Below are 25,472 nucleotides of genomic sequence, written 5' to 3'. Positions count from 1 at the left end.
GATTCAAAACCAGTGCAGCTTTATTGGCTCTGACTGCGGACATTCATTGTCCGGCCCGCCCCGTGCTTCCCGCCAAAACGCCCGCGGCGCATGCCCGGCCGCGCCTCAGCCAGGGGAGCGCGCTCTCCCGGCGACCCACGCGCGCACTTCCGTCTGCAAGCTGTGAGCGCCTCTGACGCTAGCGTGAGCGGCTGCTGGAAGGATCAGGAGGGACTCGGCGCGTGGCGGTGACGTCATCGGAAGCCAAGCCCTTGGAGCAGTGAGACGCGGCTAGCGTGCGCTGGCCGACCGAAGGCAGGCGAAGCGTGTGTCCGTCGCCAGCTCCTGGGGAGCGGCGGTGCATCCGCAGCCCTCAGTCCCAGCTTTGCGCACCCGAGGCTTGAGTCCGCGTGGGGCTGCGGTATACCTTCACGGCGGCGTACCTCCTCTCTGAGCCCTGTGTGAGAGGCCTAGCTGGTGGTCCTCGCGAAGCACCCTGGTCCAGGCAACAGACGAGCCAGGCGATGAGTGAGCTGGACACGGAAGTAAAGCAAAGGGAGACATGCAGGAGAAGTGGACGGGGTGGGCGGAGGTGGGTTTGGGCAGCAGTCATTACTGTCGGGTCAAAGATAGGATGGGGGGAGAATTGGGTCTCAAAAGTAAAAGACTGAGTTTGGCCAGGGCTGCGTGTAGTGCGCACTAATGGAGAGCTGTCAGCGGTTTGGGAGCAAGTCAGAGGCAGTAGTCATAGTAGTGACAACCTTCAGCCTGGGCCATCTGTTCCCACATAGGTTCCGCAGCATATGGAGGACTGCAGCCAGGATGCCAGTGCAGTACACAGCTCTGCAGCCCCACTATGTCGAGAGGAAGAGGGCCCGGGGCCAGCTGCAGGGCCTGGAACTCAGCCTGGGCTCTATAGCTACATTAGGGATGACTTGTTCACCTCAGAGATCTTTAAACTGGAGCTCCTAAATGTACCTCGCCACGCCAGCTTCAGTGATGTCCGGCGTTTTTTAGGCCGTTTTGGCCTACAATCCCACAAAATCAAACTCTTTGGACAACCACCATGTGCCTTTGTAACGTTTCGCAGCGCTGCTGAACGAGACAAAGCCTTGCGAGTGCTGCACGGTGCTCTCTGGAAAGGCCGTCAGCTCAGTGTACGCATGGCCCGACCTAAGGCTGACCCCATGGCTAGGAAGAGGCAGCAAGAAGGTGATAGCGAGCCACCAGTGACACAGATTGCCGATGTGGTGACCCCCCTTTGGACAGTGCCCTACACTGAGCAGCTGGAGCAGAAGCGACTGGAATGTGAACGGGTGCTACAGAAACTGGCCAAGTGAGTGTGGCACTGACACCCTGAGCAGAGCTGGGTTATGCTCTCGGCCTGGTCCACTAGCCTTGTAAGCAATTCAGGACACTCATAGGATTTGTGTCAATGGTTCTCAACCTGTGGGGCACCGTTGCCAAAGACCATCAGAAACATACATTTACATTATGATTCATAACATTAGCAAAATTACAAAGTAACAACAAAAAGTTCTGGCTGGGGATCACATGATTACAGGGTCACACGTACCATTAGGCTGAGAGTCCAAAGTGGTCAACTAAAGAACTCATAAGGCCCATGGCAGTGCGATAGTGAGGTCGCAGAGGAATTGCCCAGTATGGATGGGGAACAATGCTAAGTCCCACCATGATGGATTTCATCCTGCAGAGAAATTGGGAGCACTAATCGCGCCCTGCTACCCTGGCTGCTTTTGCAGAGACAACAGCACAATAAAGCATGTTGCCCCCTGGAGGGTGTCAAGCCATCACCGCAGCAGGTCAGAGAAATCCCATTCTGTTGGGGGTGGGGAGGCTGGCCTTGTTCATGTCAGTTTTATTATACTTTTACATTTTTCTTGCTTCCCATTTCTTCCCAAGGTTGATAAACCAGCAGTAAAACCATGTTCTGTCGGCCACCCCGCGGGCAAATTTGGGCCTCTTGTTCACTATGGTATTACTTCCAGTGGTGGGTAATCAAGGCTGAAATCCGACTCTGCTACATTCTCTTCTACAGACTGAGTATCGGAATAAGTGTGAATTTCTAGTCGGAGTTGGGGTAGATGGCGAGGACAACACTGTTGGCTGCCGAGTTGGCAAGTACAAGGGTGGAACATGTGCTGTGGCAGCTCCCTTCGACACTGTGCACATTCCAGAGGCCACTAAGCAGGTGGTGAAGACCTTCCAGGAATTCATCCGGTGGGGACCTTGCCTGGGGCTGGGCTTCTGGGAAGTCCCTGATCCATCTGCACTGGCAGTTACGGATGTGGGGTAAGGGGACAGGGTGCCAGGACAGACAGGCGCACACTGAGTACACCTGTGGTTTCTTCAGTTCCACCCCATACTCGGCATATGACCCTGAGACATACACAGGCCACTGGAAGCAGCTGACTGTCCGCACCAGTCGCCGAGGCCAGGCCATGGCCATTGCCTACTTCCATCCCCAGGTCTCAGGTGGTGCTCCTGTAGGGGGGATGCGTCTGGTGGAGGTTAGCTTTGCGTTGCCTGATGGGCATTTTATATTCTCTACTACAGAAACTGAGCCCTGAGGAGGTGGCAGGACTTAAGGCCTCTCTGGGGTACCACTTCATGGAGGGGCCAGGCAAGGCCAGTGGGGTGACCTCCCTCTACTTTGTGGAGGAAGGACAGAGGTGAGGAACCCAAGTGGAGGTAGGAGGGGTCAAACAGGCCAATGACCCTGACAGGTTTGCTTTCTCTTATGTAGAAAAACTCCCAGCCAGGAAGGCCTGCCCCTGGAACATATGGCTGGTGACCAGTGCATCCAGGAAGACCTGCTCGGCCTGACCTTCCGCATCTCCCCTCATGCATTCTTCCAGGTAGCATACCCTTTGTGAGCATAAAGACACACAGGGAGGGAAGCCAGTAACTAGCCTCAAAGAGAGATTTATAGAGAACATTCAGGTCCCTTGGAATAAGGTATAGGATAATAAGGGTTATTTCCTAGTGATTGGCCCCTTTGCAGTTACCCCTACTGATATGCATGGCCTTGTTGCCTTCTGCTACTATCACTGTTGGAAAGACCCTATGGAGATAGTCCATATGGGGATAGTCGAAGGTCTTTAGCATGAGGTATGCAGTCACTCTTAGTTGCCCTGAGGGAAGTTGTGATGTCAGGAGGAAAACTTCCCATGGATGGGGTTCTGTTTTAAGGATTTGGTTTTTAAGAGGCTGGGTGAGATCACTGGCATGTAGAAAGAATGGGATCCAAGCAGTGTGGGATACTAGCCTACACTAGAGTATACTATGGCTAACTAACCTCCAGGTAAACACACCTGCAGCTGAGGTGCTCTACACAGTCATCCGAGAATGGGCCCAGCTAGATGGGGGCAGCACAGTGCTGGACGTGTGCTGTGGCACCGGCACCATAGGCCTGGCTCTGGCTCCGGTAAGCCTCCCAGCCCTAGGTAAGACCACCCTACTCTGTTGTCATGAGCCCAGAGGCCAAGGCTACTTCCTACCCTGTCCTTGATATAACCACGTTGTGCTGTGTCTCTTTCCCAAGCAACCAGGGCAATGGGGCTTATCTATCTTTCCATCTCAGAAAGTGAAGAGAGTAGTCGGGATTGAACTGTGCCAGGAAGCTGTGGAGGATGCCCGTATGAACGCCCTCAACAATGGTGAGAACCTTTGCATCGCACAACAGACAGGTGCTCTGGAACCTCTGTGTACTTCTCTGTGCCTACAATGTCTTGAGATATTAGGATCTTCCGAGGAACGGAGTGCTGAGGCATGTCATGTTGGCCTGCGTGCCACCTAAGCCTGGCAGGCCATCCCAGTCAGTGGCAGGCCCAGTCTACTGACAACTGTCATTATCTCTAGAGCTGAGCAATGTTGAGTTCCACTGCGGCAGGGCTGAGGATCTGGTGCCAGGCTTGGTGAGCAGACTGTCTTCCCAGCAAGTTGTGGCTGTTCTAGACCCGCCACGGGCCGGCCTACGTGAGTGGCTTTCATGGGGGTGGGGGTGCGGGTGGGGGTAGGCAGTACCTGAAGTTAAAAAAAAAACAAAAAAAAACCAACCCTGTGCTGGGCATTCAATCACTAGCCCCTCTGTGACTTGCTAGATTCTAAGGTGATTCTGGCCATCCGGAAAGCTGAGAATATCAAGCGGCTCCTTTATGTTTCCTGCAACCCCAGGGCAGCCATGGGCAACTTTGTGGAGTAAGTGTGTGGCACAGGATACCTGCCTGCTGCCTAGAGGATTTCTGTGGGGCTAATATTGGTACCTCTTTCCCACCAGTCTCTGCAGGGCCCCATCTAACCGAGTAAAAGGCATCCCATTCCATCCAGTCAAGGCTGTGGCAGTGGACCTGTTCCCACAGACTCCACACTGTGAGATGCTTATCCTGTTTGAGAGAATGCAACAATACCCCAATGGCATAGGAGCTCTGGAGCATCAAGACCTTCAAACCCCAAGAGATCTTCCTGATACCACTCCACAGGAAACTGAGACTTCCTTCTCATCCTAGGGCAGTACAGGAGCACAGGAAAGCTGGGGAGGTCCTTACAGGTCAATATTAAGTAGAGGATGACCGAGCATTTGTGAGCCTTGAGGCCTGCCTACTGTAGTTCAGAGCACGAACTCCTGTGTCCTAATAATGGGATAGCCAGATTCTAGAATAAACAATTGCTGATTTTACTGAAATTTCTGTGGTGAGCCAGAGCCTTAACTGACTCTTCATGTTCAATTTTCCAGTGCTAGTACCATGTGCTAAGACAGCATCCCTATGTAGACCAGACTAGCCTCACAGATGTGCTCGCTATGACTAACTTCTGAGTGCTGAGGTTAAGGTGCATGCCTGCTGAATGCCAGAGCTTGCTTAAATTTAGCCCCCAGAGAGAACACTTTATAACCAAGCACCAACCAAGTACCTCCAGGGGAATACTAAGGATGGCTGAACACCAGCTATGCTGAGTTCATAAGGAGCTAGGCATGTCCACTAAGGCATTTATTTAATAACACAACTGACTATAGGACAGTCCTGTCCAGTTGAAGATCCACAAATATCCAGCACTCCCATCAGAAGAAAGAAACCAGCCATTCCCTTTTGGACAGTTTTATGTGTTTGCACCATCAGGGTACACCCTACAGCCTTGGCCAACACACAGAAGCAGCATCATAGGCTCCCACCCTTGCAGTATGACTTTGTGTAAGCCTCACCCACCTGCAAGAGGCAGGGAGGGCACTGGAGACCAGGAATGTGTGGCAGCACCTGTTTACAGTGCCTGTGTCAGTAAGGCTGCAGATACCACCATTACTATAAGTTTTTTCAATGTTAAGTCTGTTTTAAGGGCAATGGTTAGTCAAAAGACTGAACAAAACTGAATGGGAGGCAGAAAAAGAATCAAGTGTACCAATTTGATTAAGGGTTCTTTTTGTCAAGATTAACACAGACATTAACTGCTGTCACACACATGATTAGGGAGGAGGAAAATGCTGTTGGGAGGCCCACAGTTGCCGTTCTGTCTTTCTAACAGCACGCCACCCATGCACCAGGTACATGGTGAGGGGCATACTGTAGAGTGTAGCCCCTCTGAACAGGTATTGAATACAGGCTCTAAATACACCTCTACTCAATACCCATTGACACGGCTGTCCAATAAGCACAGGGAGACAAACACCTGAAGTTAGTTAGACCTGGCTGCACAGAGCGAGCAGCTACCCTTGAGATCAAGAGACGCCATAACTACTTATGTACAATGTGCCAGCCAGCTCTGGGGCACACCGTTTCCTATTTATGCATGTCCATCTGTTAGAATGCATGATTCTAAATCTTTCATTCTTACTGTAAAAGTTTCTTTCCAAATTTTAAAACATCATAAAAGCTTTAAAAATTGATGAACAGATAGATGGGCTTTGATTGTGCAAAAATCTGTAAAAAATTGTTGCTAAAGTTTATCGGAGGTGGAAGCTTCAGTATCCAGAAGACAGCTGTTAGGACATTAAGACTTGATAAGAAAAAAGAACCAACCAGACTAACACTCAGTATCTTGATGGTTCAGTATCTTCACTGCAATCTTGGAAGAGTATTTCTGGTGCTAAAATTTTATTTTAAGCCAAAATAGCCTGAAATTTTCCTTTCTGTTATAACTTTTTCAGAAGAAAATGGGAAACACACAAAGCAGGTACTACAGGACAGGATACCTGCACCTTCTGACCAAGTCTCAGTGGCTCCACCAGAAAGAACCCTATCAAAGTGGCTACCTGGTATCATCGGCCAGCCAAAGCTATAAAACCTGGCCATCTCATCTACCAATGAAGTATTACTTCTTGTCAGTGCATATAGTATACTAAAATTAATGAAAACCTTCATAAAAACAGTCCGCAGCAGATACATATAGGCAGGATCTACAACTGTCTATCAGCTTCCACTTGTGCAGTTAACGTATAACTGATCCTTAAGCATATCCAGTCACACTGAAAGCAGCTTGTCCACAACTGCTTCTTTGCATGTGTACTGTGTAGTCACAGCTGTCCCTATGTGCCAGAGCCAGAGCCCAGACACTGCCACAGGAGTGTTGTTAGGTTGGAGGCCTGGTGCTGCAGAGTCATGATGTGTGGCTGATGGTCTCCTGGGTAGCGCTGTCGGCCCATGCTGCCTACCTCATACATCCACTGTGCACAAGGGCTCACCACCAGGCTGGGCAGATGCCACAATTGACATCTTGGGTTTCTTCCGAGTCTCCTCCTGGAAGAACAGAGGTCAATGATGCTAAAGGTGGGCCCAACAAAGAGGTTCACAAGGGTAAAAAGGTGATAGGTAAGCCCCTCAATTCTGAGAGCACAAATGCTTGGTGGGAAGGTAGAGGGAGCAGCAGGCCAGGCCAGGAGATCTCAGATAGGGTAGACTCCCATGTGCTGCAGCTTCCCTGGCAATCTAGAGACAGCCAGAGTGGAAGAATTTGCAATAAACTGGGTTCCACCCCTCCAAGGTGAGTGTCATCCTAGTCTTGCTTGCTTGCCCAGAAGCCCAATGAATATGTGTCTTGGGCTTGTTTTGATCACCACAATCTCCTAACAAGAGTCAAAATTGTTGTAATTTGAAAGCCCTTCTTATTCTAGCAGATAAGGCCCACCCCTACCTGAGAGCAGTAGAAAGGCAACAGGCAACAGACACTTGGTCCTCAGAGCTTGTGTTCATACCTGGGCCATTCCACCAGAGGTGGAAATGCTCCTAACTCGGAGGATTACAAGATATTGCCAGGGGCCAGGAAACAATGTCAATAATACAGCCCACTTGGAATGAGGTTCCTATGGCAGTTTTAGGAAGTTTCACTAAGACTAAGTTCTTACCTAAGCTTATGATCTTTTTTCAGTTAGCAAACAGGCCAGTGCACAATTTTTTCTATCAAATGCCAGACTCCAAACTGGAACCTTTTAGCCACTAAAATGCTGGCCTGTCTGCTCTCTAACTCAACTAATGACAAAGTCATTTTAGGAAAGTACCATCTGTGTTAGAACTTATTTAAAAAAAAAAAAAAAAGCCAACCTTACCTGCAAGAAGGATTAAGCATCTCCAGAGTCAGGGATTAGAAACAGGATCTAACTACAAGGAAGGGGCTAACCCAGCAATTCCAATGGCTCAGTAACTATGGTATGTGCAGAAACAATACAGGAGTAGATGGTGAGGTTAGGGGTAGGGAGGCAAGTGGCCTGGGGAAGGGGTGAGGAAGGGAAATAATCACCCGTTCTGCAGCCAGCCTCTTCATCTCTTCTTGCAGCTTGCTCAGGATGTGAAGGTTGGGCCTGTTCTTCTTGGCATACTGTTGTAGCTCTATCACACTCTTGTCAGAGGTCTCCTAGGGACCCAAAGCCTGCTCTCAGAACGGCATAGTAGCAATATGCTCAAGTAGCAGTATCCACCCAAGTCAGGAGTGTAAGGACTTAGTGAGGCATAAGTGCACACCAGTGGCCTACCTGTGTGATAAAGCATTTGTTGCTGACAGTTCCCTGGTCTATCGCAGACACTGTTCCTTCCTCCATGATCACACCTCTGTGTTTACTGGCTAAGAATGAAAGTCAAGCACTCACTAATGCTAGGAACCCTCTGACAGTGGCAAGATCATGGCTGAAGCCAACTGAGACATAACACAGCCAAACAGCCTGCACAGCTGTTCTCTTGGAGGCCCCAGCCAAGGATGTTCACTGTCTTAGAATGTCAGACAAGGGCCATTCAATCTCCAGTTGAAGGAAACCTCTGTCCACAGTTGCGGCAATGTTCCGTCTCTTAGTCCTAGACTATGTACCTACATTTCAACTCATGAAAAATGCTTCTATTCAGACTGAAGATGCAACTCAGTGGTACAGTCCTTGTTTGGCCTGTACAAAGCCCCAGGTATGGTCGACAGCAGTAGGAGGGAGAGAAAAAAAAAGAGAGAGAAAGAAGTACCCTTATATTATTTATGTTTTCCATGTGGCTCCTGGACTCCTCTTGCCTTCAGCAAGGACAGAGCTACTGAGTCTTGGGGACTCTGCAGGGGTACTGCATTGCTCTAGACTATTAGCTCAGCTCAAGGCAGGGTAGCGCAAAGATCCACAGCACAATCTTCAGGGTCTCCACCTATACTCCTTTAAACAATGAGATCCTAATGATCTAGGCAGTTTCATATATTAGGGGAACATGTAAAAAATGCTGATGCAGCTAGGTTCCATCACTACCTAACACCACTTCCCAGTACTTCCCATACCCATTGGGTATGGAGAAGATTTAAATTCTGGTATCTGGGCAAAAACCTCAGAAACATAACAGACAATTCCTATATTCTTTAAGCCACTGAGAATCTTCAACTAAACAAGGATACAGTCTTGAGGACTGTCAAAGGACTGGTTTGTGAGCCTTCACCCAATTCGACACCAGGTAGTGTTCACTACATCTACTGTCTGGTTTATGTCCAGCCTGATAGTCTAGATTCATGCTTAACTGCTTGGCAGATTCAAGAGGAAAACGTGGCTTGAGTGCTCCCACCCTTGGCTTGCACAATCACTGTCACAACACAGCAGAGGCAGTCAAGATTAAAAGTAGTTCTGTTGAGCCTGACCTTGACAGCAAGCCCCAAACCAGAGCAGGAAACGGAAGAACAACTGCCAGAAGACGTGACAGTCTGGTTACCTGCTTGACCATTTTGCTGCTCTCACGACCATACATGCGCAGTAAGGACCCCCAGTTCTTGACATGTGGGTGCAGCAGCTGAAGGATTTTCTGAGATGCTAATTGTTTCCCAACTCGCTTATTCTTACCTATGAGAAAGAAAAAACAAAGGTGAGAATACAGGAGAGCCTTTCCTGGGTGCCTAGGGAGCCCATGCAGGGCATTCCACAAGAAGGTAGACGGCACTTTGCTGCTGTGCTGGACACCATGACTCAGTCCTGAGATCTTGACCCAGATACCAACCACCCTATTGAGCAGTTTTGAAGAGATCCAAGGACTTGTGAGAAAGCTATTAGCTAAGACAACAAAATATCCTTCCACTCTACCTCACTTGCCTATAACACAATGAGCACCAGCTACAAGGCCTTCCTAAAGTTTATAGCTCTTGAAGGTAGGTATCTGGGCAGAGCCTCCATATAAAAGATACTCTAAGCCAGGAGAGCTCTCCACGCTGAGAGATCAGTACTGCTCAGATTCACTCAATCTTCTCACCATCCTACTTCTGTGGGGACTGGCATTTGTATGGTGCAGCAATAGGCATAGGTATAGGAAACATCCAGGTTTGAATGTGAGCTTGTAATTTCCTAAGGTCTTCTATGTATTATCTCCATATATATGCCTCAATACACAGACTACCTCTGGGACAGGCTGCAGAAATAGTACAGTCATGCACTGATAAATCAACCAGTTGATTGATGGTGGATCATGTACTCAAAGATAGTCCCATAGGAAAATATATATATATGCATGCACACATTCACACACATATTCACTAATCTTTACTTGTAATGGTTATAGTATTTTATTTTATGGTTTTGTTTTTTATTTCTTTAAAAACAAGTTCTCACTATGTTTTCAAGCTAGTCTTGAACTCACATCTTCACATGATTCTCCTGCTGGAACTACCTGAATTCTCCACTATGCTTAACTTTATATGGGCTTTTACTAAACAACCATGTCAAATATAAAAGCAGAGGAAGGTGGTACCTACAGACCAAATATAGGAGTGTAGATAAATGGATGGCCATCAGGATGCGCCCCAGTCAGCTCCTCAGGGAAGTAGTCCCCTTATCCCACCAGAGACGGGCTGGTTACAAGTAATAGCAACAATGGAACAGGAAGGAGATTTCAAGGAGGATGACCACCTATCTAGTTTTAAATGAAGGTGTGATGGCCAACACACAAAACTGGTGCTTAGAATGACTATCAGAGCAGGAGTAGCAGACCAGACCACACACCCTCAGACCAGAAAATGCTAGCTATACCCCAGCAGTCCTCTGAAAATATGCCAGTCTATGAGGGAGGCAGGGGAGGAGACAGATTCTTACACCACCCGCGCACTGTATGCTTGCCGCATGCCATAACATATTCACTCTTCTGGTTTTTCCCAGGAACCACTTCAAACTTGATGGATGTGTCACCCATTCCATGGTTTCTTTTAGGAGAAAAAAAGATGACAAGACATTACTGGATGATGCTCATACATGATGATGACTTCTGCAGAGGGCTCCTATATAACCAAGTCCATTAATGACTCTCTGAAGAAAACCCAAACCCCTCCCTAGATGTTCAGCAGACTAGGGAACGTTCTCCACACACTAATTTCAATTACCCAGGGTTCACCTATCAGCCAAAGCCAAGGGTCTCCTGTATACCCAGGCAAACAGATAATGACTCTCTCTACCTTGGAACAAACAGCCAAGTAAAGTGTTGAGATGCTCCTGGGAGCTTTGATGACCTGATTCTTAATAGAGGTGCAGCTTACCCTACCTTTTAAGGCACTCATGGAGAATCTGATATGGAGACAACAGCCCAGCCTTGCTTGTCAGCTCGTAGACTCGTGAATCCTCAATACTGATGTGGTTAAAATACTAAAACAAAAAGCACGTTTGTGAATCCCAAGCAGGCCCATACCTTTAGAATCGTGCCATACTGTGTTTCCCTCAGAAAATGAGCATCTTTTTTTGTTGCCTCAATAAAGCATGCTATACTCTAGATATCCCTGTTAGTTGATGGAACTATTTGGGAAGGATTAGAAAGTGTGGCCATGTTGGAGAAGGTATATCACTGGAGTGGGCTTTAAAGGTTTCAAAAGCCTATTCCTAGTTAGATTCATTTTCTCTCTTCCCTCTTCCTCTCCCTGCCTCCTGATTTGGACTAACCCTCTGAAACTATAAGGCCAGCAGGGCGGTGGTGGCGCATGCCTGTAATCCCAGCACTCTGGGAGGTAGAGGCAGGCAGATTCCTGAGTTCGGGACCAGCCTGGTATACAGAGTGAGTTCCAGGACAGCTAGGACAGCCAGGGCTCTACAGAGAAACCCTGTCTCGAAGAAAACCAAATGAAAAAAAAAAAGAAAGAAACTGTAAGCCCCAATGAACTCTAAGTTGCCTTGGTTGTATTGTTTTGTCAGAGCAATGGAAAAATAATTAAGACATGCAGGGAGAGAAATTTTGCACAGCAGGGCTCGAGTAAGAGAGACAGGAAGAGAAGCCCTAAAATGTATAGGACAAAGGATAAAGGCTCAGAATTAAGTAGCCAACAGATCCCTGCCTTCATCCTCAACTGACCCTGTACGCAGTGAACAGAAGACTGCCAAACAGCTCAGCTTACTCTATATACAGACTACCTCTAGGATGGGCTGCAGAAACAGTATAGTCATGCACTGATAAATCTACCAGTTGATGGTGGATCAAGAACTCAAAGATAGTCCCATAGGATTTTATAGCCTAGCAATATTAGAGCCATCCTAGTTTGTGTAGGTACACTCTGTATGATTTCCATAAGTAAATCAACTAAGCCATATACTACAAACTAGGTGACTTTTAGCAACCACAGTGTGTCCTCTCACAACTCTAAATAAAGGCAAAAAGTAAAAATTCAAGGTAGTAGCAAAGTTCTACTCCCCTTGCATAGACTACATGACAAAATCCAATTTCTGATGGCCTAGCCCCTCTAGTTTATGAGAGAGCAAGGCAATCTATACTCATTATGTTTTGTTTCTCCCCTCTGGAAAACCAGTCACAATTATTCAACCACATGTCAATAAATTATACCTAAAACAACCTTGTCTCCAAAGTAAGGCCTAGTACATTCTCAGGTACTAGGGATTAGCCCCTCAGTGGATCCTTTACAGAGACACAGCACAACCCAAAACAGGCTATCAAGGAAACTTAAGAGAAAAGATTTAACAAGCAAAAGGAACAAAGAGCTTGAAACAAACATGAAATAATGGGGCCCAAAGGCAGAGGATCTGCTGGAAGGGGAAAGCCTCTCACCAGCCTAATAGGTAGTAGCCTATGGAGCCCCAGAGTCCAGACCTTGGGTCACATGAATAAACTAAGTCAAGACCTTTCTAGAATGACATATGAACAGCTTTCCTCTATGTTTGTACTACTACACTGACAACAGTATAGAGGAAATTCTTACATGAAGAGTCCAGCCAAGACTGGTAAACATGAACGCCAACTGTCGTGGTTTGGTTGTCTTCAAACAGGAATCAAAAGATTCCTCTGCTCTCAAATGTAGGGAAGTCACCCACCTCACCAGGATTTAGACCCTGGAACTGACTACAAGAACCAGTAAGGAAGCCAACTGATTAGCAATATGTGCTATGCTTAGCCTAAAGAACCCTGTTCTACCCAGCAGTTAGTACCTGACCATCAAGGCACAGCAAACAGATGGCCAGCTTATCCCCAACCCAAATGGAAGAATCTGAGCATAGTCCCTAGAGAACATATACTCAGAAATACAAAGATGTTTGTATCTGGTATAAAACTAGGAGCATAAATCTTACAACTAGCATCTCCGTGGAGTGTCTCTCAAGTGCAATCAAATGGCAAACTGACCTACAGATAATCATTGGTAGTCCTTAAAGACAGTCTGGGAGACTGGAGTATCCAGAGCCCATAGATGAAAAAGAAGCACAAGTTGCTCAAGGACAGCCCATGAAAAACTACAATCAAGTAGGATGATGGTGACCTGTGTTTGATCCCAGTACTCGAGAGAGAGTTTAGTGTCAGTCTGGTTTACAGAGTAAGTTCCAGGACAGCTAGGGCTATACAAAGAAACCCTGTCTTAATGCTCTGCCTTCCCCACTACCCCAACCTAAAAAACAAAACACCCAACCCACAAACCAAAAGAACTACAATCTAGATACCGAGGAACAGTATCTTGAAAAATCAGACTTCTGAAACAGCCTTTAGCAATATCCACTCAAGTTAGGCAAATCTGTAGTTATAAACTATCCCACTAAGAAAAGGTCCAGATGATTTCATTGATAATGACCACTCCATATTTTAAGGAGGGAAAATATCAATTCTATACAAACTCAAAGAGAATAGCTTAGTTTATGGTGCTACCTGTACTATATTAACATCAGGAGAGCTGGGCGGTGGTGGCGCATGCCTGTAATCCCAGCACTTGGGAGGCAGAGGCAAGTGGATTTCTGAGTTCGAGGCCTCAGTATGTGCTCCAGGACAGCCAGGGCTATACAGAGAAGCTCTGTCTTGAAAAAAACGAAATCCAAAAACCCGGAGGGGGAAAAACAAAACAAAACAAAACAAACAAACAAACAAACAAACAAAAAAACACAGGAGAAAATACAAAACCAAACCAATCAAAACCTACACAATAGTTAACCCTTGCAAACACAGATGGGAAAATTATAGAGTATCATAGTGGTGTGTGCCTATATGCCCATCACTGAGGAGAATACGGCAGGAGAATCCTGAATTCCATGCCAGCCTGAGCTATGTACCTAGACCCTGTCACAAACAAATAAGACACTGATCCTGGCAGAACATACCTTTAATTCTAGAACTCATGTGATAGACTTCTGTGAGTTCAAGGCCAGCCTGATTTGCATAGCTAGGCTAGTTAGTACCACATAGTGAATCCCTATTGAAAACAAACAAACAAACAAACAAACAAACAAACAAACAAACAAACATGGAGCAGGCAAGATGGCTTAATGAAGAGGGTGCTTGCTGAGCAAGCCTGGCAATCTGAATTCAATCCCTAGAACCAATATAAAGGTAGAAGATCAAAGCTGTCCTCTGATTTCCACGAGTGTTATATAGCCCATGTGCTCACACACATATACCCACTAAATAAAAATACCCCTCATATGCAAGCACACAGCAAACACACAGCAGACACAGACACACACACACACACACACACACACACACACACACACACACACACGGCCAATAAATAGAAACTCTCAATACAAAAGAATATGTTCCACACCAAAGAAAGGAATAAATACTATGCCAAATAGGACTTTTTCAAGGACGCATGCTTTAGAAGAACCACTATAACTATACAAAAAATTTAAATAAAAAAATCAAACCATTAATAAGGTCAGAAATGTGGTACAAAAAAAGACATCTGACAGAATTAAAACAGCATTTATGTTAAAAATGATCAACAGGACAGAGACCTTCCCCAACCCAATAAAGAATTATTATGAGAACCCTACACAACATCACACTCGGTAATAAGAACTGGAGGGGGGCAGGGGGGAGGCGGCGGCGGCGCGGGCCTGGAGAGATGGCTCAGCAGTTAAGAGCACTGACTGCTCTTCCAGAGGTCCTGAGTTCAATTCCCAGCATCCACATGGTGGCTCACAACCATCTGCAATGGGATCTGATGCCCTCTTCTGGTGTGTCTGAGGACAGCGACAGTGTACTCACATACATGAAATAAATAAGACTAATTAAAAAAAAAAGAACTGGAGCCGGTAAATACCAGAGTACCCCCCCCCAAAAAAAAGAACTGGAGCTGGGCGGCGGTGGTGGCGCACGCCTGTAATCCCAGCACTCTAGGAGGCAGAGGCAGGCAGATTTCTGAGTTCGAGGCCAGCCTGGTCTACAGCGTGAGTTCCAGGACAGTCAGGGCTATACAGAGAAACCCTGTCTCAAAAAAACCAAATCCAAGAAGGAAGGAAGGAAGGAAGGAAGGAAGGAAGGAAGGAAGGAAGGAAGGAAGGAAGGAAGGAAGGAAGGAGGGAGGGAGGGAGGGAGGGAGGGAGGGAGGGAGGGAGGGAGGGAGGGAGGGAGGGAAGGAGGGATGGGGGATGGGGATGGGGAGAACCAAATTCAGGTCTTCAAGTATTCAACAATCTCTCCAGCTTCTACTTTTAATATTTTGTATTATTTATCATTTTTAATTATGCTTGCATGTATATATGAATGAATGTGCCCAGTAAAGCCAAAAGTATTGAATCCCCTGGAACTTCAAGTACCAGTGGCTGTAACCCACCCAATGTTTAGGTCCAAACTTGAGTCCTTTGCAAGTTCTTAACCACTGATGCCTTTAATCCCTGCACTGGGAGGCAAAGAAAGGTAGAGGTCAGCCTGATCTACATAAAGAGTTCGGAGACAGCAGGGCGGTGGCTGCGCATGCCTTTAATCCCAGCACTTGGGAGGCAGAGGCAGGCAGATTTCTGAGTTCGAGGCCAGCCTGGTCTACAGAGTGAGTTCCAGGACAGACAGGGCTACACAGAGAAACCCTGTCTCAAAAAACCAAACCAAAAAATAAATAAATAAATCCCAAGTCGAATAAACTCACGCATCTGTTTGTAGACTCATCCACCGAAGGCCAAAAAGAATCTATTTAGCGGACACAGAAAACTCAGAGGTTAACAAGCAATGTTTGATTGTTTTTCCTTTTTCCCCCTCCCCTCCAATGCTGGAAATCAAACCCAGGGCCTTATATATATATAAATAAAATGTTCTGCCATCAAAGTATACCCCAGTCTTTGGTGTTCTATTTTCTGAAACAGGTTTTACTTCCTAGCCTAGGATGAGTTTAAATTTGTGATACTTCTAGACCCAAAACAGTTTTATCAGAAACCAGAAAGGGTAAAAGGGAGTATGGGCTAGGACGTTAATCAACTAATTCTTTATCTAGGGCTATTGAAATGTCTAAGTAGCCTGGTCTACAGAGTGAGTTCCAGGACAGCCAGGGCTATACAGAGAAACCCTGTCTCGAAAAAAACAAAATCCAAAAAACAAAACCAAATAAAAGAAATGTCTAAGTAGGTAAAATCCTTTGCCACCAAGTCGACAGTCTACATTCACTCCCCAGAACCAAGAGTAGAAGGAGAGAGCTAACTCTCACAAGCTGTCCTCTGAGTTTCATGCACATACACAAATAAATTTAAGGAAAATATTAGGGAAAAAATTCCTATAATCAAGTACTTCCTAACTTGCTTGATGGCGTCATGGAGAGAACTATCTCAGGAGAGGTCTTATATACCATTAAGCTGGGAAAGAAGATCTTGCATTTACCTATCTATCTCCAAACTTCAAAGTTCTCCACTGGCTATGTTGACTACCCCAAAGTGAGGGTAGGGGTGAGGATGGGGGGGGGGTGTGGCATCAAAGAGGTTGGAGGGAGGAGAAATAATGTATTAATCTTTTAACTAAAGGGAAAGAAAAAAAAAAGAATGTGTGTTAACTGGGAAACTGGATGTGAAACAGGTTCAGACAGATACTTGGATGGAACATGGCAACTGTATCAGACTGAAACACAGAGCAAGCCAATAAGGAAGCTGCAAACCAAATGCTAATTAATAAGAGGGAGCTGGCTAGGTGTGAATACAAGTAGATAGAGTGTGCAGGACAGTACTGAGGCCAGGGCAGTTAAGATGAACACTTTGGCTAGATAGTACAGACTGCTTTGGTTTCACTACTTTGAATATTCTCAGAGGTTGGAGAAAATGAACTGCTGCTTGGCAGAATTCTCCATCCTAGAGACTGGAAAGACAACTCAAGTAGTTGGCAAACCAGGGTTCAATCCCCAGAACCAACACTAATTCCAAGCATGGTGGTGATATAGGCATGAAAAGGCAGACTTATCCCTAGAACTTGCCAAGCAACCCAATCTACTGGGTATTCCAGGCCAGAAAAATACTCCAAAAGCAGGTGGCTAGCACCTAAGATCCACCTGAGGTTATTCTGTTTGTATGTACATGCACACATAAACAAAAGAACTTCCCACCACAAACGCCCCAGCAGAGGGCCTCTGGTGCTCAGAAGCAGGTGATGTCCTTTAGTTAGCCCAATAGAAGCAGTTTGAAGGAGGCTCTTGCACTTCCAACATAACTAGGCCTACATAACAGAACCTTCAACACAACAATGCCGCTTGAGAAAAGTTCTTTTTCTGAATTGTTTTGGACTTTCTTCACCATAAAACAAGCCTGGAGGAAAAAGGCTCATTCTTTGTCCTCAGCAAGAAAGAATGAGGATGTTTTGTTGGCTCCCTTCCTTTTTCTTCCCTTTTGTACTGTCTTTCTTAGTTTTCTATGTGTTCCTGTGTGATCACCTACGTTTTCTTTTTCTTTTTGGCTTGATTTGAGACAGGGTCTTACATAGCTCAAGCTAACTTTGTGCAGCACATTTGTTCTTGTTCTGGTCCTCTTGCCTCTACTTCCCAAGTATTAGCACTACAGGCATACACTACCATACTACACCAAGCCTGGACATTTTCTTATACCTTCGCCCCATACATCTTTTCTCTTTTTCTTAGTTTACTACCTTTCTCCTTTCCTCATAGTTAAATGTCATAGAATGGCTCAATGGCAAAAGCACTTCTCACAGAAGCTTGAGGGCGGAGTTTCAGTCCCAGAATGCATATGGTTGAAGGAAAGGACCCACCACCCCTGCCTCAGGTTGTTCTTCGACCTTCACACTTGTACCACAGCATGCATGCAACCACACACACACATAACCACCAAAGTAAATAATAAATCAATATAATGTGAAAATGGAACTTGTTTTTAGAAAGACTGCTTTCTCTCTTAGTGCAAATGGGGAACATACCCCAAGAATCCAACAAGACTCCACTAACAAGACCCCCATAAAACTTAAAAATCTATATAAAGAAATGTGTTTGGTATTTTGAAACAGGGTCTCACCATGTAGCTATTGGCTGGTATAGAACTAATTATGTAGACCAGGCTGACCTCAAACTTATAGATATCTGCCTGTCTTTGTCTCCCACTTAAATAAATTTAATAATTTGAAGATACCTAACCCGACAGACACGCAAGACATGGTATAGAAACACAACAACCCTGAAAAGCCAAGGCAACACAATTCCTAAAAATGTTCAGGACTCCTTCATAACTGAATCCAGTGATAACAGAAGGGTTCAAAAGCCAAAGAACTTAAAAGTCTGCTTTTAAAATGACCAGTGACCACAAGAAAATTAGAATAGACAAGAAATCAATTTAAAACCAAGATTAAACTCTTTTGCTACAAATAGCTGTAAAACCACATTTATCCTAAAAGGTTTCTACAGGACAGGATTTTAATACTTATAACAACAATCTCAATCTTAGACACTGCCAGATTCATTTCCACCATAGATCGACATGTGTAACATAAACAACTGAAGCATACCGCCTTCCAGACTTTCTCCTCTGTCTTCATATAGGGAAAGGAAGTACTCTTACACGCTGATTACACGCTGACATGGTATACACCCCTGGCTGAGGCAATGGGGCAGCGGCTATATGGCAGCTCCCAGAAGAGCACGATCAGCACACTCACCTCCAGTTCTTCACTGTCTTTAGGCTTCTCCTCAGAGGTCTGTTTAACAAAGTCAGGGATGAGAATTTCCAGTGTGGCTCGGGCTACAAAAAGAAAAAGTCCGAGGTGAGGGGAGCCCAAAAGAAAACATGTATGTTGCCCAGCAAGCAGTGAGCCTATGAGGCTCCCACAATAGCCAAAAGCAGCAACTGCACTTTAAAAGGTAGAATTAAGAGGGCATAAAGAGCAAGTGAATCCTGAAAAGGGACAGTGGCATGATACAAGTTTCGCATGCTAATTTTACCAAGGGAGGAACTTAAATCTCCATCTGTGTTTTTAGAGGAATCAAGCTGTAGTGTATGATCAAGGGCTGGAGAGATGGCTCAGTGGTTAAGAGCACCGACTGCTTTTCTGAAGGTCCTGAGTTCAAGTCCCAGCAATCACATGGTGGCTCACAACCATCTGTAACAAGATCTGACACCCTCTTCTGGTGTGTCTAAAGACAGCTACAGTGTACTTACATATAATAAATAAATCTTTTTTAAAAAAAGTTGTAGTGTATGAAAAAGATGGCTTGGTAAAGCCTCACCAGGGAGGACTGACAACAGGTTGCTATGGACCACACACATGGAGAGCAGTTACTAAGAATAGACATATGTGAGGAACTCTGGAAGAACCTTGTCTAAGGACCATGAACAGGCCACTACCATTGTCACAATGGAGAAAGAGCACACACAATAAATAGCCCGTGGACTAATTGCTGTCTGGTCCAGCACAGCATTGCTAGTAAGACATCCCAGCAAAATAAGTTTGTGATAAGGATCAAATAGTGCAGATGTCAAATATGGGTGGAGGACACAAAATCCAGAATATAGACTAATAATCTTGTAAAGAATAGCTTAGGAGAAGCCGGGGGGGGGGGGGGGGGGGGGGGTTCCATTTGTCTGCCAGGTCCTATCTCAAAAGTTATCTGTTGAAAGTCTTAACAATTTGTTGAACTGAAAAGTCTTTTTAGATTGAATCCTTCTGAAATGCATAGCAGAAGCTCGAAATTATTAGCTCAGTGGTAGAGGACCTGGCTCAATTCCTAACTCTTCATGAGTAAGTCAGCAAAACAGATATCAGGACATCTTGCAGACTGAGGTAGAATATGTAAGCTAAGGGAAACTGAACAGAGAACAGCCAGTCACATGACATAGAAAGACTTGGGCTGGTGAGATGGCTCACTGGTTAAGAGCACTGACTGCAAAAAATAAATAAATAAATAAATAAATAAATAAAATAAAATAAAATAAAGAGCACTGACTACTCTTCCAAATTCTGAGTCCAATTCCCAGCAACCACATGGTGGCTCACAACCTTCTGTAAAGGGATCTGATGCTCTCCTTCTGGTGTGTCTGGAAACAGCTACAGTGTACGGTATAAATAAAAATATATCTTTAAAAAAGACTTATTGTCCTCAGCAATGGACACTAAAAAAAAAAAAAATAGCAAAGAAAATGATTCTTAGAAGTAGAAAATCAGCAGGGCAGTGGGGGCGCATGACCGTAATCCCAGCATTTGGGAGGCAGAGGCAGGCGGATTTCTGAGTTCGAGGCCAGCCTGATCTACTGAGTGAGTTCCAGGACAGCCAAGGCTATCCTGGAAAAAACTAAAAGAAAAAAAAAAAAAGAAGTAGAAAAACATCCCCCAGACCCCAAGAAACTGAGAAAACTAGCATATCTCTTGTTCTGTACAGAGACTAGTTCTGGAAGACAACAATCCCATAGGATAAAGTTCAAGAATAGCCCTATATGTGCCAGGGCCAGAATACACCTAACACTAATCTACAATATACTCCACTGTTCAGAAGAACCCAAGTAACACCAATGCTGGTCAAAATGGCTTGGTGCAAAAATGCTGTCTATCTCTGCATAGAGGCAGAAGGCAAAGATATGGTATAGTTTGTCTAAAAGAAAACACCAGCTCTTGGGATGAACATTGTGCACAATGACTGTCTAATCCCCAATTTCAAGTCTAAAGAACTGTGGAAATAATCTATACAAATATCAAAACCCCTCAAGATGATGATAGCATACAATCTGTCTTTTCTCTTAACATGCCCACATTTTGCTGTTCAAAAGTAAACTTGAATGCCAGATGTGGTGGTACATGCTTTAGTCTCAGCATTCAGAGACCTACCTATCTCTCATCCCTGCCTCTGCCTCCCAAGTGCTGGGATTAAATGCGTGAGCCACCACTGCCTGGCCAGAGACCCATCTCAAAACAAACAAACAAACAAACAAAAATAAAAAGAACAAAACACACTTGCCATGTACCCCAAATGGCCCAGATAGCTCTAAGCATACCCAAATCTGCATTTAGCTGAATCAAGAACTGAAAACACTGGCTCTGCTATTATTCAGTAGAAAGAGGCCCTCCAGTATAAAGCCTCACTTTAGATACATTTTTTTAAAAAGGTTTATTTATTTTATATATGTGAGAACACTGGTGCTGTCTTCAGACACACCAGAAGAGGGCATCAGATCCCATTACAGATGGCTGTGAGCCACCATGTGATTGCTGGGAATTGAACTCAGGACCTCTGGAAGAGGTCGGTGCTCTCAACCTCTCAGTCATCTCTGCAGCCCAAGCTGTAGATAAAATAAAAATCTGATTGTTTTTGATACATAGCCCTGGCTGTCCTGAAACTTACTCTGTAGACCAGGCTGGCCTCAAATTCAAAGATATCTGTCTCTGCCTCCCAAATGGCTGGATTAAGTGTGTATTACCACACACAGCCGGCTGAAATCTTTTTTTTTCCTCCTATTCCGAGACAGGAATGTAGCCCTGGCTGTCCTGGAACTCACTCTGTAGACCAGGCTGGCCTCGAACTCAGAAATCTGCCTGCCTCTGCCTCCCAGAGTGCTGGGATTACAGGTGTGCGCCACCACCGCCCAGCGGCTGAAATCTTAACTATGTGTATATGTATGTGCAGAAGCCAGAGGCATTAGATCCTCCTGGGCTGGAATTAAAGTTGTCTTTGTAAGCTGCCCCACATGGGTTCTGGGAATTATGGGGGTTTGAATGGAATGTTCCCCTTGACCCCTAACTCCACCCTGTAGTCTCCAGACTTTGAGTGCTTAGTCCCTAGGGGGTGGAACATTTGGAAAAGGATTCTGAGGCATGGCCTTGTGGTTTGAGGCTTCAAAAGCCCACACCACACCAAGTTATCACTCTCTCTCTTGTGTTCTCTCTCTCTCTCTCTCTCTCTCTGTGTGTGTGTGTGTGTGTGTATGTGTCTCATGCTTGTGGATGATATAAATTGTAAGCTACTGCTCCAATACCTGCCTGCTGTCATGATGGTTGTGGACTCACCCTCCCTCTGAAACCACAAGCCCCAATTAAATGCTTTATTCTAAAACTGCCTTGGGGTCATGGTACTTTGTCACAGCAGTACAAACTTGGCTCTAGTAAAAGATTACTACTACATGGTCTTTACTATTGAGCCATCTTCCTAACTCACGTCTGTCTTTTTACTTTTAGTTTAAATCATTTACAATAAGCACATAATTATTATAGTTTGTCCTTGACCTACTCTAAAGCTTAATTATATACCCAGCCCTCAGTTTTAAAACAGAATTGCTTTATAGCAAAGGCCAGCCTGAAATTCACAATGGTCCACTAGAAGCTTCTCAGTACTAAGATTACAGTCATTTACTGAAACTAGACTTATGATGTTTTAAAAACCAAAGTACAGGGTAGAAGAGACGACTCAATCAGGGTTAAAGGCACTTGACCCTGGGTTTGGTTCTCAGCACCCATATCAAGTGACTCACAACCTCCTTTAATTCCAAATCCAAAGAATACAATGCCCTCTCTGGCCTCTGAGGGCACTGGCACACATGTATACACATATGTATATGTCCGCATTCAAGCTCGCACAAAAACCACACCAAAATTATATCTTTTTAAAAATCACCTTTAAAAACCCATGGGCATATTTAGCCCTTGCTAATCAGAGATGACGACTCAGCATGCAGCGCACGTCTCTGGGATACCAAATGTGAAGTTTAATTCTGATTAACAACTCCTGGGCATGCCTGTGATGAGTATCTAAATTAAGTCAGCCTCTGGGGCATACTTATGGAAGAATATCTAGATATGGTAAACTGAGTTGGGAAAACCCACCTTAATGGTAAGCCCATCCCATGGGATGAGGTTGTGGGCTGAACAAAAAGGGGAAAGGAAGCTGTAAGCTCCTGACTGCAGCTGCCATTCAAGCAGCACCCACAAGGCCCTGCGCCATGCCTTTCCCGCCAGGATAAACTAACGAGCCAAAACAAGCCCTTCCTCTCCTAACTTGCTTATGTAAGGCTATCTTATCACAGCAACAGGAAAAGTAGCTGATATACCAAGCAAACCACATTACCAGCTTTATTCTTCGCAAGTTTTTTGCTGCTTGCAGTTCCAGATCCGTAAGTCACACCATCAATGGTCACGGAGGCACCAAAAGGCTCACTTGGATTCTCTTAAAATTAAAATTACTGGTTTTAAAACACTTGCCAAAACATTAAAAGCACACACTTTGCTAACACAAAGTCGGCCAGTCCTGACAAGATACCCCTGAATAAATCATGTCTACACTTGTCTGAGATGCTAAGACAAGGTTGGAAACCATAGACAGCAAAGGGCACAATTAGAAAGTTGAAGAGTAAGGGGCACTATGGGAAATTATCCAAAGGGGAAGCAGAAGCTGGAGACAGACAAGGTAGGGATGAGGTTTCTGAAAGACAAACAGGACTTTTCCAGAACAGCAAAGCATAGGATCAAGGACAAGAAACAGCCACCCGGCGGCCCCCAGGTCTTAGCTCCCAAGGGCAACCATACTGGCATTCATAAACTGTGTGGAAGAAACCACAGAAGACAGAGCTGGCAGAAAGTGTGGTGAGATCAAGGCTTCTTCATCACTGGAAGATGGGGAGTGGTGGACACAGGACAGGAAAACCGAGAAAGAACTCAAGCACAGCAGAAAGGTCTTTATTACAGACTGTTCTTAACAACAGTCAGAAGCCACCAAGGCAGACCAAAGAAGACAAGAAAAGGGGAAGGGGGAAATTGGGGCAAACTCAAAGGGAAAAGCTGAGCAATCTCCCCTCAAGACAAGGGTCACTGACATGAAATACAACCCCACCTGCACCACACTTCTCTTTCTCCTTGCCTTGCATGTCTATCCAACCCAGCAGGTCCAATGTACTCACTCCCACCTCCAGCCATAACCAAAATGATGTATGAGACTCTTCAGGACTAAAATGGGTTTGAACTTACCACATTCAAAGAAATTATAAACAGGGCGGACCTTGAGGACACGCTGCATGTATTCGTGCAGGATGCAAACCTCAGACTTCCCATTGGGATTGATGACAAACTCTGTGACAAAAAGAACTATCTCAGGTAAACTCAGGAACTTGGACAATCTACATCACTGAGTCATTCATTAGGGGCTACCACTATGAACATGGCAGCCTCTGTATTACAAAAAACACACACCTTTGGGGTAAGTCCAACTCATAAACACAGACTAAGAAGACATGATAATAACATGTTTCATCTGTTGATGCTGACAGTACAAGCCTGGCCCACCTTTCTTTGTGGGTGCATCTTGCACAGATAGAGTAATCAGCTTCTGGTTGGCTGGCAGGATGGGTCTCTCTGACTCGGCCTGCTTCCGCTTCATCTCACGGTTGAACTGACGCCGCTCAGCCCAAGTCCTGAATTTTTTCACAGTTACTTGTTCAAAGTCAAAACGCTTCTCCAGGTAATTACGAAATTCCTCCAGATCTGTCCAAGATACACCAGAAAACTACATTATCAGATTTCCAAAGTTAAGAATCATATTTTCCTCAGCCCAGTGTAGAATAGCAATGCCATTAAACAAGTTCAGGACCCACAATACAGATTTCCCTTTCCCCATGCCTTTCAAAAGCAAGGAAAGAAAAGAATTAGGTCCTTTCACAGGCACTTCAAATCATTCTAGCAATCCTCTTATGGGAAGAATCCTGGGTATATCATTACTTTATCTGGGCTAAAAAAAAAAACAATACAAAAATGATATGGGGGATTAAAATAAACAAGAAACAAAAAAACCACTAGTCTTCAGGCTTTCCCCTTAATGCAAAGTAAGTATTGGGGCTGGAAGAAACTAAATATTCACACAAAAAACCAGCAAGTTTTGCCAAGAGCAAATGTCTACTACCTTCTCTGACCATCTTACTTTTGCCTCTGGCTGTTTAAACTCAGTTAACAAACCAAACCAAAGTCTCCACCTCCTCAAATATTCTACACTGATGCTCCTCTTCCCAAACCACTCTTCACATACACACCACTCAGTAGCAGCTGCCCCTCTCTCTGCACCCCTCCCCCAATAGCATACAAAACAGTCTAATCCTGAAAGCCCCCACGTCCTCTTGGGAAGTGATGCAGCAGGTGGGCTGAAAGAGCTCTGACACCACCAGGAGCTAAGGGACAGAACTAAGCTAAAGGAACAAGAAAGAGAATATAAGTATATAACCAGACAAACGCAAAACTCAAGAGCACTGCCCAGTACCTGAAAGGCAAAAAAGCAGAAACAGAAGAGGAGGGAACTGACCACCGAAGAGTGGCAGTTTCTTGGTGCTGAATTTATGACTGCAGGCTCATTCTAAGCTCATCAGATAAATTTAGACAATGTTACATGAGCACATTATACTAAAAGAACAAGATTTC

General features: G+C 45.2%; 2 protein-coding genes across 5 annotated transcripts in view; one reads left to right on the top strand and one right to left on the bottom strand.

The window, feature by feature from the left end:
• Positions 1 to 168: 168 nt before the first annotated feature.
• Positions 169 to 4,684, top strand: Trmt2a (tRNA methyltransferase 2 homolog A). Of its 4 annotated transcripts, none has more exons than XM_052158926.1 (12): positions 169 to 507; positions 771 to 1,315; positions 1,694 to 1,802; positions 2,039 to 2,220; positions 2,354 to 2,468; positions 2,557 to 2,672; positions 2,747 to 2,858; positions 3,305 to 3,427; positions 3,584 to 3,659; positions 3,862 to 3,978; positions 4,104 to 4,200; positions 4,280 to 4,684. In XM_052158926.1, exons 2-12 carry the CDS (start codon positions 783 to 785, stop codon positions 4,506 to 4,508), a joined length of 1,809 nt encoding a protein of 602 aa, XP_052014886.1. In that variant the 5' UTR covers positions 169 to 507; positions 771 to 782; the 3' UTR covers positions 4,509 to 4,684. The 4 variants fall into 4 exon arrangements, with proteins under 4 accessions (XP_052014886.1, XP_052014884.1, XP_052014885.1 ...); XM_052158924.1 differs by having other exon boundaries at positions 169 to 524; XM_052158925.1 differs by having other exon boundaries at positions 169 to 529.
• Positions 4,685 to 5,080: 396 nt separating this feature from the next.
• The window catches only part of Dgcr8 (DGCR8 microprocessor complex subunit), a 30,111-nt gene continuing 9,719 nt past the window's right edge, over positions 5,081 to 25,472 (bottom strand). The window contains exons 6-14 of the mRNA XM_052158921.1: positions 24,351 to 24,548; positions 24,036 to 24,137; positions 23,140 to 23,238; positions 18,750 to 18,832; positions 10,959 to 11,059; positions 10,517 to 10,623; positions 9,150 to 9,277; positions 7,726 to 7,839; positions 5,081 to 6,728 (exon numbers count right to left, since the gene is read on the bottom strand). Of these exons, the coding sequence (XP_052014881.1) occupies positions 6,645 to 6,728; positions 7,726 to 7,839; positions 9,150 to 9,277; positions 10,517 to 10,623; positions 10,959 to 11,059; positions 18,750 to 18,832; positions 23,140 to 23,238; positions 24,036 to 24,137; positions 24,351 to 24,548 (1,016 nt within the window). The 3' untranslated portion in view covers positions 5,081 to 6,644. The remainder of the gene's footprint in view (positions 6,729 to 7,725; positions 7,840 to 9,149; positions 9,278 to 10,516; positions 10,624 to 10,958; positions 11,060 to 18,749; positions 18,833 to 23,139; positions 23,239 to 24,035; positions 24,138 to 24,350; positions 24,549 to 25,472) is intronic.

The sequence above is a fragment of the Apodemus sylvaticus genome, chromosome 15 (genome assembly GCF_947179515.1).
Source record: "Apodemus sylvaticus chromosome 15, mApoSyl1.1, whole genome shotgun sequence".
Taxonomy (NCBI): domain Eukaryota; kingdom Metazoa; phylum Chordata; class Mammalia; order Rodentia; family Muridae; genus Apodemus; species Apodemus sylvaticus.
The sequence above is the reverse complement of the archived record's forward strand: the minus strand, read 5'-3'. Positions and strand labels throughout refer to the sequence as shown.

What these genes read in the sequence shown, in the direction of transcription:
- Trmt2a (XM_052158922.1), top strand. Translation starts at nt 542, where the DNA reads ATGCAGGAGAAGTGGACGGGGTGGGCGGAG. An exon ending in AGTGGACGGGGTGGGCGGAG is followed by an intron (nt 572 to 770) that starts GTGGGTTTGGGC and finishes GTTCCCACATAG; the next exon opens with GTTCCGCAGCATATGGAGGA. An exon ending in TATGAACGCCCTCAACAATG is followed by an intron (nt 3,660 to 3,861) that starts GTGAGAACCTTT and finishes CATTATCTCTAG; the next exon opens with AGCTGAGCAATGTTGAGTTC.